Source organism: Podarcis erhardii (genome assembly GCF_964252035.2).
Source record: "Podarcis erhardii genome assembly, chromosome: 1".
NCBI classification, from domain to species: Eukaryota; Metazoa; Chordata; class Lepidosauria; order Squamata; family Lacertidae; genus Podarcis; species Podarcis erhardii.
This window is the reverse complement of record NC_138497.1, coordinates 118,192,502-118,207,893: the sequence shown is the minus strand read 5'-3', so window position 1 is coordinate 118,207,893 and position 15,392 is coordinate 118,192,502. Positions and strand designations below refer to the sequence as shown.

At 43.2% G+C, this 15,392-nt stretch overlaps 1 protein-coding gene across 4 annotated transcripts in view; it reads right to left on the bottom strand.

Moving 5' to 3' along the window:
* Positions 1-5,905: 5,905 nt before the first annotated feature.
* The window catches only part of CHN1 (chimerin 1), a 106,519-nt gene continuing 97,032 nt past the window's right edge, over positions 5,906-15,392 (bottom strand). For all 4 annotated transcript variants that reach the window (XM_081840369.1, XM_081840370.1, XM_081840372.1 and 1 more), the window contains 5 exons: positions 15,204-15,377; positions 14,204-14,281; positions 13,093-13,230; positions 11,382-11,487; positions 5,906-7,012 (listed from right to left, as the gene is read on the bottom strand). In XM_081840369.1, coding sequence (XP_081696495.1) covers positions 6,841-7,012; positions 11,382-11,487; positions 13,093-13,230; positions 14,204-14,281; positions 15,204-15,377 — 668 coding nt within the window. In that variant the 3' untranslated portion in view covers positions 5,906-6,840. The remainder of the gene's footprint in view (positions 7,013-11,381; positions 11,488-13,092; positions 13,231-14,203; positions 14,282-15,203; positions 15,378-15,392) is intronic.

Genomic DNA, 15,392 nt, shown 5'->3' with positions numbered 1-15,392 from the left:
TGGGCACTTCAGAGGGTGTAACTGGTGGTGACAGCAGCCCCAGGATATTGTGTGTGGATGCTGGTCATGTGACCAGCATCCTAACTGCTTGGGTTGCAGTTGATTCATGGATTAGATTACTTGTTAAAAAGATCAACTGAAAAGGAGTCACATTAAAAAGATCAACTGAAAAGGAGTCACTAGGGGCCTTTTTTAAAAAAGTTTATTTTTAATATAAACCATGCCAATGATAGGCCACATGTTCAAAGGGGCCTCCTCCTTGCAACATTTGACCAGTTCTGCATAGTGTGAGAAAATGCCACATAGCTCTCTAATTATTAGGAGTTTGCAGTGCATTAATCTACAATTACATCGCCCTGAACAGTAACTCAGACGGATTTTATCATGCTTGACGTCCCTCATTTATAGTCATGATTTGTTGTACGGGGGGGGGGGGTTAAGGGGTGGGAGAGGGAGGGCGTTTAGCTGAGTGCTTTGCTTGTTATAGAAATGCATAGGGATTGTAGAGCTTGGCAGAGTGGAATCTTACCTACTCATTAGCTAATTGTAAAAGAGGGGGAGGGGTACAAGGGGCCAGCGCACGGAAGTGAGAATAATGCAGTCCAGCTCCCACTCCTGCCTCTCCCCACAGAACTGTTTGCCAGCGAGCTCAGCTCTCAATGTTGAAAGGTTCGAAAGTTCCCTGTGACTGTGGGTGGCTCTCTCTATAGCTTGATTGACAAGGCAGCCCATGGCTCCTGTGGGTGGTTCTGAGCTCAGTGTGGAAGAGGACTAAATATTGAACCGCAAAGTTTGTTCCCTTTATATACAGGACTCACCTCCTGCTATAAAACAAAAACGAAAGTCCCCGAGGGAGGGGAACTGCCACCTCCGAACCGAAAAGAAAGAAAGAAAAGCCTGGTTTGATTGCTAGTTGGAGTTATGGCTAGAACAAGATAGCACACACTTTGGATAAGGATCTCTGAACAGCTGCCAGCGTTGTTGAGGAATAATCATTAATTCTGACAGCTGCTCTTAAAAGTGAACAAGGCAGTCCCAACTGAAAGCAACAATCTGTTAAAACACGAGGTTCTTCCGCCGATAGTTTCTAATTTCTAATTGGGAGAGCATAGCTAGAAAGAAGGAATCCAATTATCCTAATTGGGCCTCATTTATAATGCACTATTTACCTTCTGGAATGCCGAAATCAACAATTCAGAAGTAAAATCAGGGGGATGTGCTTGTCTGATCTAGTGCAGTTGTAGTATTTTCAAATTCTATATATATATATGTATAAAATACATATATATAAATCTACATATCTACATATCTACATATCTATCTATCTATCTATCTATCTATCTATCTATCTATCTATCTATGTGTGTGTGTAAAGGGACCCCTGACCCCCTGACTGACTCTGGGGTTGCAGCGCTCATCTTGCTTTACTGGCCGAGGGAGCTGGTGTACAGCTTCTGGGTCATGTGGCCAGCATGACTAAGCCGCTTCTGGAGAACCAGAGCAGCACATGGAAACGCCGTTTACCTTCCCGCCGGAGCGGTACCTATTTAAGTACTTGCACTTTGATGTGCTTTCGAACTGCTAGGTGGGCAGGAGCAGGGACCCGAGCAATGGGAGCTCACCCTGTCACGGGGATTCGAACCGCCGACCTTCTGATTGGGAAGCCCTAGGCTCTGTGGTTTAACCCACGGCGCCACCTGTGTCCCATTATATATATATATATATATATATATATATATATATATATATATATATAAATGTCAAGAAAATGTCAATCTTCTTCCAGCAAACCTGCTATAGTTTATATTTTGGACTGCTGCTAATTCCCTGGCCTGGAGTTGAGGGGATGGACAAGGGAATTGCATGGCCTGTTAATAGTCTGTGACTTGAGTCAGAGCATCTGAGAAACTAACCTTCTAGAACTGCAGTGACATACCAAAGCCATATTTGTATTTCTTTCTTAGTCCTAAAGGAAGGGTAACCCTCCCTTAAAAAGAAAGAAGACCCAAGCAGAAATTGAGGATTTCAGTTTTTGTCTCAATAATGCAGATAAATTTGAACTGCATGGCATATCTGATTTAACAAATAAAGGGGGCTTTGCAACTTAAGTTTACGAAAGCTGTAGGATTCTAGTGTAGCTACAGAACAATGTGGGCACATCAACTGTTATCAATTTACCCAGCCAAACAGAGGCTCTTCTATCTATTAAGCCAGGGACTCTTTTTGTGCGGAGGAGTCCCTTTCTTCAGTAGGGACAAATGTAAGGTTGTACACTTAGGCAGTGGGATGCGGGTGGCACTGTGGGTAAAACCTCAGCGCCTAGGACTTGCCAATCATCAGGTCGGCGGTTCGAATCCCCGCGGCGGGGTGCGCTCCCGTTGCTTTGTCCCAGCACCTGCCAACCTAGCAGTTCGAAAGCACCCCCGGGTGCAAGTAGATAAATAGGGACCGCTTACTAGCGGGAAGGTAAATGGCGTTTCCGTGTGCTGCGCTGGCTCGCCAGATGCAGCTTGTCATGCTGGCCACGTGACCTGGAAGTGTCTTTGGACAGCGCTGGCCCCCGGCCTCTTAAGCGAAATGGGCACACAACCCCAGAGTCGGACACAACTGGCCCGTACGGGCAGGGGTACCTTTACCTTTACCTTTACCTTTACACTTAGGCAGGAAGAATGACCTACACACACATAAGATGAGGGGGACACCTGAATTGCCACTAGTACATGTGAAAAAGCATCTAGAGCAGTGTTTTTCAACCACTGTTCTGCGGCACACTAGTGTGCCGTGAGATGTTGCCTGGTGTGCCGTGGGAAAAATTGAAAAATTCGAAAGATTTAAAAATAAAGTATTTTATAATTTTTCATATTTCTGTTTACATACTATTTCATAATAAAGTAATTATAAAATACCCTATTTTTTGCACCATAACACTCACTTTTTTCCTCCTAGAAAGTAAGGGGAAATGTCTGTGCGTGTTATGGAGGGAATGCCTACGGGTGGCATGCCTACGGATTTTCCTCCTCTAAAAACTACGTGCGTGTTATGGTCGGGTGCGTGTTATAGAGCGAAAAATACGGTACTTTGTGTTTATTTGATTCCTATTCAAGAGAATTACTTTATATATAGTCAATATAGGCACTGAGTTAATTTTTTTAACATTTTCTAATGGTGGTGTGCCTCGTGATTTTTTTCATGAAACAAGTGTGCCTTTGCCCAAAAAAGGTTGAAAAACACTGATCTAGGGGTCTTAGAAGACCACAAGTGTAACATGTCAACAGTGTGATGCAGAGCAGCCAAAAAGGTAATGCTATTCTAGGCTGCATCAACAAAAGTTGTATCCCAATCAAAGGAAGTCACAGTCCCACTCTACTCTGCCTTGGTCAGACAACATCTGGAATACTGTGTCCAGCTGTGGTTGCCACAAGGGATATTGATAAGATGGAATGTGTGCAGAGGGCAATCAAGATCATCAAGGGTCTGGAAACCAAGCCTTATGAGGAATGGTTGAAGGAGCTTGGTATGTTTAGCCTGGAAAGGAGACTGAGAGGGAGATATGGTAGCCATCTTAAAACATATTTCAAGGGCTGTCACATGGAGCAAGTTTGTTTTCTCCTGCTCTGTAGGCAGGACCCAAACCAGTGGATCCAAGTTACAAGAAAGGAGATTCTGACTAAACATCAGGAAGAACTTTCTGACACTCAGAACTATTTGATGGTGGAAATGACCCCCTGGGAGGTGGTGGACTCTCCTTCCTTGGTGGTTTTTAAGCAGAGGTTGGATGGCCATCAGTCATGTATGTTCTAGTTGAGATTCTTCCATTGCAGGGGGTTGGATGAGATGACCCTTGAGACCCCTTCCACCTCAACAATTTTGTGATCTTCAATATTTAAGTCAAAGAGGAACCACTGGCACTTCTGTGTGGGCAGTATGTTCCTCATTCACTTAGCTGGCAGGGACAGCTCTGCACATATAGCCATGCTGTAAACACAGACTTGTCCTCAAGACTTGGTGAATGGAAATGAAGAATTCAACCTTTATTCTCTTCCTGCTCATTACTTGCTCCATGGCAAAAAAATACCACCAGATCCCACACCTTGTTTGCTTCTTTCTCCTTGCCAAGGCCTAAAACAGTGGAAAGACGGCTCCCAACCCAGCCTTGTTCAGCTCTTCTTCATCATCTTCCTTGTGGTGGGAGGAGTCTGGGAGGCCCCCCGACCTCTGACAGTAAGTAGGATCTTTTGTTCATATGGACCAGATGGCATATAAAGAACACAGACAAGGCCTGGAAGTCAGAGCGTTGCATATTGGTGTTTATTAAGTGTTGACAAGCAAGATTCACAATATTATGGCTCTATGTGTAAGGGGAGAGGGGAAGGGAATGGGACTCTTTAGTATCTTTTTTTGAAAAAGGCCATCAAAAGATCTTCACAACTGCCTTCACAATTTGTCAAAGCTCACCAGTTTCTAGAGAATATTATATATGAAACTGTATGTAAGATAGGACAGCTATATTAAGGGACTTGCAGAAATACTGACAGCAACTTATTTGCATGATTTGCTAAACCGCACATACCCAAATAAATAATTTGTAACTTTAGGTCATTTCTCCCTGGTCTGAAGGGTAGAGTGCGTGGGGAAGTCACTATCCAACAATTTAAGATATGATTTGGATTCATTAAGTTTGGATTGCTGGTTTGCATAAGTAGGCTGGCTGGCATATCATCAGCTGTACATTTAATTAGAAAAATGAACTAGGAACCGGTGGTTAAAAGCACTCCTGATAATTTATTACGTTTATTCTTTATGCCACAAGAAAACTGTTTTAGCCCCAAGGCCACACTCCACACTGGCTGTGTGCGTCACACCATCAAGTTTTTTTGCTTGCCTTGAATAAGTCCTTTGAACTCTTGCTCACCTGGAGGGAGGCTAGAGAGGGATATGTGTGCAGAAACCAGCCTACTATGGGGAGGTGAAATTTGCTTTCATCTCTCTGCCCGCTTTCACTTCTGGCTGCACCAGCCACAGGCAAAAGGGAGTGCAGCCTCAGCCTGAAAATGGTTCCCCAACCCACTAACAGCCTGATCTTGTGTTGAGTTAGGCATGTTTAAGTTCAAGATTTCAATAGGCTAAAGCTTAACTCTGTTTACGAGAGAACAGGGTTGTAAAGTTCCAGTCTTGTGCATTTATTACAGTCATACCTCGTGTTACGCTGGCTTCACTTTGTGGCTTTTCAGGTTATGAACGCGGCAAACCTGGAAGTGTTTATTTCTGGGTTCGCCACGCGCATGGACGCAGAAGCAATCTGCACGCTTCGCGCATGTGCAGGAGCGCTCTATCGCGCTTCGCAGTGGTGTTTTACTTACGGACTTTCCAGGGTGTGAATGGCACCCTGAAACGGATCACGTTCGTAAGTAGAGGTACCACTGTATTTGGGAATAGGCTAAAGAAGTCAAGTAAAGGTAAAGGTAAAGGTACCCCTGCCCGTACGGACCAGTCGTGTCCGACTCTAGGGTTGTGCGCCCATCTCACTTAAGAGGCCGGGGGCCAGCGCTGTCCGGAGACACTTCCGGGTCACGTGGCCAGCGTGACAAAGCTGCTCTGGCGAGCCAGCACCAGTGCAGCACACGGAAACGCTGTTTACCTTCCCGCTATAAAGCGGTAGCTGTTTATCTACTTGCACCCGGGGGTGCTTTCGAACTGCTAGGTGGGCAGGAGCTGAGACCGAACGACGGGAGCTCACCCCGCTGCGGGGATTCGAACCCCCCTAGGCGCTGAGGTTTTACCCACAGCGCCACCCGCGTCCCACCGAGAAGTCAAGTAGGACTTGTCAAATAAGTGTGTTTTTGTTTGGGGTGGGGGAATGGGCTGCATGTCTGTGATACTGGGGCAAAAATGCAGCCAGACGTGGTAAGGTTCCAATGCAAAACTTTAATAAATTAATACGCATGCCCAATAAAAATACAAAATTACCATTTAAAACAACAACAAACCAGTCTTCATTCATTCAGTTTGCCACCTTTAACTGGATCTTTACAAAAAAAGGCATGACTTAAAAGTGGCAGCCACAAGGTAAAAGAAAAATGCACACCATTGTTAAAACAAATGCTATAGAACCCAGCTAGAAATTACCATATTTACTCGAGTCGAATGCACCATTGAATCTAATGCACGCCTCAATTTTTCAGAACCTTGGGGGTGGGGGAAGGATTTGCTGGCGAATGTAAATGTGCTATTGAATCTAATGAGCACCTTAAATTTCGCAACATAATTTGGCCAAAAAAGGCACGCATTAGATTTGAGTAAATATGGTATCTTTCAAAGTAGGCTAAGAATGAGGGGTGATGTCAATGAAGAGCTAGAGGTCTTGGTTCACTGCAATCTGCTCCCCCCCCCCCTGCAACTGAAATATCAGAAACCAATTACGGAACATAGTAAGAAACCCACAACAGATTTACACTGAGAAACATGCTAAAGTACAATCACAGACTATTCCAGAACACAAAAGCTGTGCTGTTCCTGTTGTGTCCTTTGCAGCAGAAGCCTCACAAGAGAAGGTAAAACAAGGAGGAGACCTATTTCAGTTTGAATTTCCTGTACTATGATGAAACCCCCCAGACCTATTTAGTACTGGAAAGTACAATATATGTTCCCAACATTGTCTGAATGATACCACACAAGCAACGATAAACAAGCACCTTTCATACATCAAAAACCTCACAATCAGAATTCCGCTGCAGGCTCCACTTCAAAATATTCCTTCATCATCCCTGGATTCTCTTTTTTCTTTTTCTTTTTTGCAGTTCATTTAAAAACATACATGCACACCCACACCCACAAACAACTTCAAAATAAAATATCTTCGTTTTTTATAAGCATCTCCACCACAAGTCTCTGGTAACGGATATCGTTCAGGGCAGCCATCGCATCAAGTTCCGGCGCTCGCATCAGTGTTGGTCCAAAAACAATGCCCAGGTTCTCTGCGTTCATCAGATTCTCCTTTTCGTGGAGCGTTACCCTGAAACAAGGAGGGCTACAGTTAAAACACAAAGCACTGGGAAGACATTATTGGTAGCTGCCAGACTGATCTCACGAACATGGGAACAGAAACACAAACCACATTGACGCTACTAATTAAATGTTTTAATGGTCATAATGTATTTTGCCCTATTGGCAGCTGTATGTCGTCATGGCAGATATTCTCCCCAGCAGCAGAGCAAGCTGATTGGGCGCCTGGGGCAGTGCATGTGCCCTGTGCCCAGGGGCAGGGCCAGCTGCCTGTGAGGGCAGGGAAAACTGGGGCAGGATGCTCCACGGGACCTCTGAAGAGTCTGCCTACCTCTTCCCACTCAGCTGCCCTACAGCTGAGGGTGAACTGTTTGGGGCAGCGGGGAGCCTGCGTGCGCCCAAGCCACCGTGTCACTCCCAGAAGAGACGTGTGGCTTGGGCACGCTGCAGGCCCCGTGGTGAGTGCCGCCCGCCATTTTCTCACCCCCTCAGTGGTGACACCCGGGGCGGCCCGCCCCCCCCCTTCCTCCGCCCCTGATTCTCCCCTCTCTACCCCGTTTCCAGACAGTCTGCCTTATGATCACTGCTTTACAGAAATCCAGTTGGCAAGACTTGGGGGGACACTTGAGTCCCAACTACAGGAACCCTGAGAATTACAGTTTTGCAACAAACTCTTCTCATGGAAACTAGTTTCTTTTGTTATTGCAGCAGGGGGTTCAATTCACATATGGGGCCCAGAAAACCCTGTAGGCACCCTGATTGTGTTGATAATTCTGTACTCTTAAGATCTGACCTTACAACAATTACAGCACGTGAAATCTGATGTTAAAAGGGGGTCCTTGTGATTATAAACAGGGTTAGAAAACCAGATATCTGAGCCAGGCACCAAATGGCTCCTTAAACCCAGGGTTACAGTTACCAAAAACAGAATGCCTCTTTGCCATTTGGGGGCCATACGGCAGGAAAGTTTTGTTTTTTAATAGGACTTTTTGGTTCCTGAAATTCATTTTGATTGTGCAGATAAAATATAATGGATAGAATTCTACAGGATGTGTTGCTAGTATGTGAAAACAGGTAAGACCCAAGGATCCCCAGGCAGGCAACTCCAGATGGTGGAGATCTCCGGCACCATCCTGGTACAGTGGTACCTCTGGTTACATACTTAATTCGTTCCAGAGGTCCGTTCTTAACCTGAAACTGTTCTTAACCTGAAGCACCACTTTAGCTAATGGGGCCTCCTGCTGCCACCGTGTGATATCTGTTCTTATCCTGAAGCAAAGTTCTTAACCCGAGGTACTATTTCTGGGTTAGCGAAGTCTGTAACCTGAAGCGTATGTAACCTGAAGCGTATGTAACCCGAGGTACCACTGTATCTGGGCATCTTCACTTGGTTGCAAGTGGCTGATGGCCAGGTGCAAAATGCTCCTGGTGCTTGGCAAATTTTGAGCATGTTGGAAACTACTGCCCTAAAGGACTACTGTGAGACGGATATCCCCTTAGGGGCTCCTTAGAGCAGCCTTTCTGAACCTGTGAGTCCCCAGATGTTGTTGACCTACAACTCCCATCACCCCTAGCTAGCAAGGCCAGAGCTCAGGGATGATGGGAGTTGTAGTCCAACAACATCTGGGAACCCACAGGTTGAGAACCGCTGCCTTAGAGGAAGGATGAAAGTCTAGAATTGAAAGAGGCCACGTACTTCTATGGAACCACACACACATCACTTTTCATGTTATAAACAGTAAAATGGAATAAATATAAAGCACACAAAGCAAACCATCTAAATGCATTGAATAAACATCTACGATACACAATCTATGTGGTAAATGACAGGAAAAGTGATTGTCTCCCTCTCTTCGGACTCTGTTTGAATGGCGCAGCATGGAAGCAGCTGTCTTGAGAGGCTACAATACGCTTTATGGCAGTTAATTGCCTCTCAGAACAAATTAATATTTGTAAATTAGCTGGTGAACAGATTAAATTCATATCACAGGATTACAACTCAAAATCCCCATCAAGGGCACACATATATAACTAAATACCCACTGTTGAGATGTCTGTGAATTATAAATAAAACACCAGCAGCCCCCTCTCTACAGTGTTCATTCTATATTATAGAGTAAAATAAATTTCAGACACCTATCATGATAACTAGGAGCTGATAACTGTTTGGCATATTGTTCTGAAGCTGGCCAACCTCTGCAGTTTCTATTTACAGCGAGTTTAAATATAGCCAAGCAGGCTGACCAACTGAATTTGATAACAAGACTTCATTAGCTGTTCCCTCATCGCAACACGTCTTCGTGAGCATGCCTATAAAAAGTTATATGCTGCTTATGTACCTATGTGAAATGGGTATGGCTGAGTTATTCTTGCATCTGTGGAAATTTCTTGGCTATTGCTATAGAAAAGAGCTGGTTGGCCTTCACACTAAATAACAAGTTTTTTGGAAGTCTATCAGAAACTACTCTCTTCCTCCTTTCTTGCCTCTTTTGCTGTTTGCATTTGCATTTTTGTACATTTGACTTTTAAAGAGGTTTTTGATTGTGAAATTATACTTGCATGAGTGGAGTATATATTTAGAGAATACTTTTTAAAGAATAAACCACTACAAATCATCTGAAGTGGCATGTGCACATTTGTCAACGGATCCCATTAATATCTCGCTGAGCTTCTCAAAGAAAATGGTGCTGTTAATAAAAGGGAATGAAAAATCGTTTTGGGTGTGATAGAGGGAAAGTGACCCCCCCTTTTTTTTTGTTAAGAGAGGAGAGCAGGCCTTAAATGTGCTTCACGTAGTCTGGATTGTGGCTTTCCTTATCCATAGCAAAGATGTTAATTTTTCCAAATTAAAAAACCAAAGCTTGTGTCAAGAACTAAAAATGGTTGTTCAAAGAACAGGGCACGCTATTGAAATATATTAAAAAAATGAAACAATTGTCCAGTAGCACCTTAGAGACCAACTAAGTTTGTTCTTGGTATAAGTGCATGCACACTTCTTCCGATACACTGAAACTGAAGTCACCAGACCCTTATATGACTTCTGGTGACTTCTGTTTCAGTGTATTTGAAGAAGTGTGCATGCACACGGAAGCTTATACCAAGAACAAACTTAGCTGGTCTCTAAGGTGCTACCTGAATCTAGGGCACACTATCATTACTGGAATTTTATTGGCTGGGTACAGCAATCCTAAACCCTGGGCTGGGAACACTGGGAGAGCAACTACTACATCCCAAACTTTGCTGTTCAGGCCAGCCAGGGCTGAAGATGTGGCGGAGGGAGTTGCTCATTTTTTAATGTTTCAATTACAGACTGGCACAGCTGAGTTGGTTCAGCCAGATTTCTACTTTGAGACCGTAGGCCAAGCCATGCTCAATGTGGTAGACAAGAAAAACAGTGCTGCATATAGTCCATGTAACCGGGAAAGACAAATTAACTACCTGAAGATCCAAAGTTTGCATGGACTAACTAAAGGCATGGTTGCTCTGGGATAATCAGAATATTACTTTGCATTGTCTTGATGGCCAGAATGCTATCCTCCCAAAGAAAACTATATGATCAAAGAATGTTCCTCATAAGAGGGGGAAATAAGATGTCTTTTTGGTGGGAAAAAATGTTTTTGCAAAGGAAAACAAAAACCCAAACCAGAGAGGATTAGGATTACACTCTCAGGGAAGTTTAGATTTTTGAACAGTGGAATGCAGTTGATGCAACGCCAGCACCACGCTCTAACCAACTGAGCTATCCAAAGGGACAAATCTCACCTGTTCTTCAGTGAAGGGGAGCAAAAACAAAGAGGCATTTTACGGGATCTTTATTTTCAGAGGAAATAAATGGGGATGAGGGACTGTGCTGTGTGACCTCACAAGGGCTAAGTAATTCCAAAACCAATCTATGATCATTCCTCTGAATTTACAGCAGCCTCATTTGACATGGAAACACTCACATTGTTTCGCAGATAGTTAGATGAAGGGGGAAATATGCAATTCACACTTCTTGTTGAGAATTTGCTTATCAGGGCTCAGCACATGAATAGGGCACAAAGGGTGACATTCCAATGCTGTCTCTTCCACTGCCAGAAGGCACCCACCAACAGAACTGGGAAGGAGGAAATTTTATGGCAATTCTTCCTTCTGCTGCAGCTCCTTTCCTTCTCTAAATCAGAAGTTTGGGGGACCCTCCAGTTCCTACATTTTTGGGGGGACGGGACACATGTGACTGTAGGGAGGAGGAGGACTGCTGAAAATTGCCACTCCCTATTGAGTAATGCCTTCCATCACTGGAGTCCTACCCTTAGGATTTAATGCCTGCAGCAGTTGGCCCAAGAACCAGAGGCAAGAAACACCCAAGAGAAACTAAGAAGGACCATTCATTTCCATACCTTTTTAAATGCGCCATGAGATACCGTAAGGTCTCACAGTGAGCAGGAGGCAGCAGTTTCAGGGCTTCGTGAAGTATTTCCAGCTGTTCGTCAGGATCCGTGGTTTCTGAAACAAAAAATATCTGATCAAATTGAAGCCAAAATATGTGGGGGTTTCAAGAGTTTGGGTAGTCTTCCCAGATAATTCTTTGTTGTTGTTTAGTCGTTTAGTCGTGTCCGACTCTTCGTGACCCCATGGACCAGAGCACGCCAGGCACTTCTGTCTTCCACTGCCTCCCGCGGTTTGGTCAAACTCATGTTAGTAGCTCCGAGAACACTGTCCAACCATCTCGTCCTCTGTCGTCCCCTTCTCCTTGTGCCCTCCATCTTTCCCAACATCAGGGTCTTTTCCAGGGACTCTTCTCTTCTCATGAGGTGGCCAAAGTATTGGAGCCTCAGCTTCAGGATCTGTCCTTCCAGTGAGCACTCAGGGCTGATTTCCTTAAGAATGGATAGGTTTGATCTTCTTGCAGTCCATGGGACTCTCAAGAGTCTCCTCCAGCACCATAATTCAAAGGCATCAATTCTTCGGTGATCAACCTTCTTTATGGTCCAGCTTTCACTTCCATATATTGTAATTATTGTAATTAAACCGATGATGAGGAATGGTTTGTGAAGCGGAGAGTTCCTCCTCAGCTCTCAAGTTTTAAATTAGTTTTAACTCATCTAATCAATATTTTACCAAGTGGAGACCAGAGGACGCAGTCCCGATTTTATCTGCCCTGGGAGTCTGTTTTTAATGAATTTAGACTCATTCACGAAGGGAGTATTGCATGACACAGCGTTTTTCAGATAAGGGCAGCTAGCCTGTATCATAAACCTTGAACAGCTGCATTTGTCGGTGTAGTAAAGTATTACTGCTGCTATTTACAGTTTGTTCATTTCAGGTAAGAAAACAGATAGGTGCTGTAACAACTTGCACGAACCCCCCCCCCCCATGGAACCTGTCTTGCCTGAAGTTTTAACAATAAAACAACGAACAGGGTGATGATACAATGACTACTGCAATCGACACAAGATAATATCACCAAGGCAACCATCTGTAAACAAACCAACGTCCACAAGAAAGGCAAAAGTATTTTCTTTCCCAAATTGTTTTTTGCTCTTGTTTAAGATAAAACCTAACAAAAACACTGTCTTGCCTGAAGTTTAGCATCTAGGACAGGAGTCGCTGAAAGGAACTGAAGATGAAAGAATCTACCCTACAGTTAGGTTTTCTTATTTCACCTAATATTTCGAACTTATCTGATAGGAGATATGGTGGTCACATGAATGCAAAAAAGAAGATCGAAACAAGTTTAGCAAGTCGTTAGACATTTGGTGCTTCTGCTGGGGGTGGGTGGGATTAATGAATGTTTACTCTTGCTCCCTTGCATAAAGAAGTGAATACAATAAAATATTGGAGGGGTGTGTGTGTCCTACCCAGATGTTTCTGATTCTACTTCTGAAAAGGTTGTTGACTTCAACCTGCTCTTAAAGGATGACTGTATAATAAAATGTTACTCTAGCTTAAACACACACAAACACACAATCGCCACAAGTTGCTTGACTCTACAAAAACAAAACCTATGGAGAATCTAGAGATAATAAACAATAAAAAAAATCACTAAAAGGCGGCGGGGGCGGGGCGGGACAAAGTTCACTTGAAAAAATAGTATAAACTAAAACTTACTTGCAGAATCTATAAACTTTGGGTAGGCATCGTATGTGATTAGCGGAATTGGCAAATCCCTGAAGTACAGTTTAAGTGCACCTGTGATAATATTGATATCTTCATACGTATTCACAGAGATGTCTGCTTTTTCCCCATCTGTAGGTAAAAGCGAGGGAGAAAAGGGGGTGGGGGAGAGGAAAAGCAAACAATGTAGGAGGGTTATTTTCATACAAAATTGAACATTTACTGTTGTCCCAGCAAGCCTTTTGTAAACAACTCCAGTACTATATTGGCATAGGTTTCAGCCCTAAGTCAAGTACACTTAAACCAGCTTGTTCTTCTTTTCACAAGACGTTATAAATTAAATAATGATTGCTTTACACATTAAACCAAGTCTTTCTTCCTTACCAGCGAATTGGTACAGATAGTGAGAAAGTTAATTTATGTTTACCTCAATTTGCAAGAGCGATTCCTTTACTAAGTGAGATGACAATGGCTGGATAAATCAGCCAAATCACTACTCTGTCCTCTGCTCAGTAATCAAGGCCAATTCACCAGACCTCATACTGTCAACGTATACAATGGCTGGTATGGGAAAACCTTCCTTAGGTACAGTAGATCTGCATCTACTGGTCAACCTATGGTTGATTTGCAGTAGACTGGGAAAGATCCCTAAAACTTGAGTTGTTTAACAGCAGGAGCAATGAAATGACTCCCAGTCTTAAATTTTACTTCTGAAATGAAGGAAGCTTGGGGTACCTAGGAGTGATTGTTTGGTGTGTTGAATGGCATCCAGTTGTGGAACCTGAAACCAATTCCTGACCTAAGAATTATTTTCATGCTAAGATTTCGGAATGGATGGATCTTGATCATAGCTGCACTAAACCATAGAATCGTAGAGTTGTAAAGGAAGCACAGGGGTCATCTAGTCCAAACCTTTGCAATGCAAGAATCTTTTGCCCAACCTGGGAATCGAACCCACAATGCTGAGATTAAGAGTCTCATATCACAAGCTTTGCAAGTCCACTCCATTTTAAAAATGGTCTGCTATCTGGTGTGGGTGCTGCGCTTTGGAGTCTTGGCCGCTGTGCTGGATGTAAAAGCTAAAACATCCAGTAAGGAATATTACCTCGGTCAAAAGCCATTTTGACATCTTCAATTAGGTCACTGAATCCAGATACTCTGTAGAGTCCTTCAGAATTGAGACCTGTAAAAAAACACACCACTCAATTAAACTTAAGATATTTATCTTTTCTACAGTCATATTTCTTTACTGCTAGCAACGCATAAATCTGAGCTGAGCTTTAAAAGCCACATCTTCCTTTCTGAGCATAAATTTCACCGCCAGCTCTCAATCCTAAATATGTAACACTGTTGTGATCAGCACCCAATAATTTTACACAAACATATTTATGATAATGGTCCCTGGAATGAGGAAGATGTCATCGAATCACAAAGGAATTTGAAAACAAACCACTCACATTAGAATATCCAAGCTTATTTACATATATTTAAATATCATAAGAGCAAAATTCAAGCAAAGAATCATTAGCAGGGGTAGACGTTGAGGTGGAAATGTGTAATTATCAGAGTGCCTAGCTATAAATATATAATTTACCTGTTATTTTCCAGAGAAATATATTGGGAAGAGCGCATTTGTGCAAGTAGAAGAGATCACTCAACAGCAGGCATAAATATTAAAGCACTGGAAAGAATATTTTTTGTAACTTGTACCATTAAAGAAACAATAACGGGGATTCAGCAGAGACATTACATTAAAAAAAAAGAAAAAACCAATGCAAAGTTAAGCATGAATTGCTCAGGGAAATGGGTACTTATTTGTAAAATGTGTCATGCAAAACAGTTTCAAACTTAAAATTCAGCTAAACCAGATCAATCTAAAGCAGAGTTTTCCAAACTTTACGTGTCGGTGACACATGCATCATTCTGCAACACAGCAATTCAGTTTTACTAGCAAACCGGAGGTTAAACTAACCTTTTACCAGCCCCCTGGAGGAGTGTTCGCATGACACACCTACACACTGCAGCCGACATGCTCACACAGTTTGGAAAGCTCTGATCTAAAGGAATTATAAGCAAGGCAACAATATCATTTAAAGATGCCTTACCTCTTGATTCAATCTCTCTAATGCACATGTCTACGACCATTGGTCTCTTTGTGAAGTGCGCTTTTACTAGTGTAGTGAGATCACAGCTGTACACTTTTTTGACATGTTTCAGGTCCGGCTTGCAGTCGTTTGGGACCATCTTGGAGCATTGCTTATGAACGTTTAAGCCGCAATCTGGTGGGGAAAGCA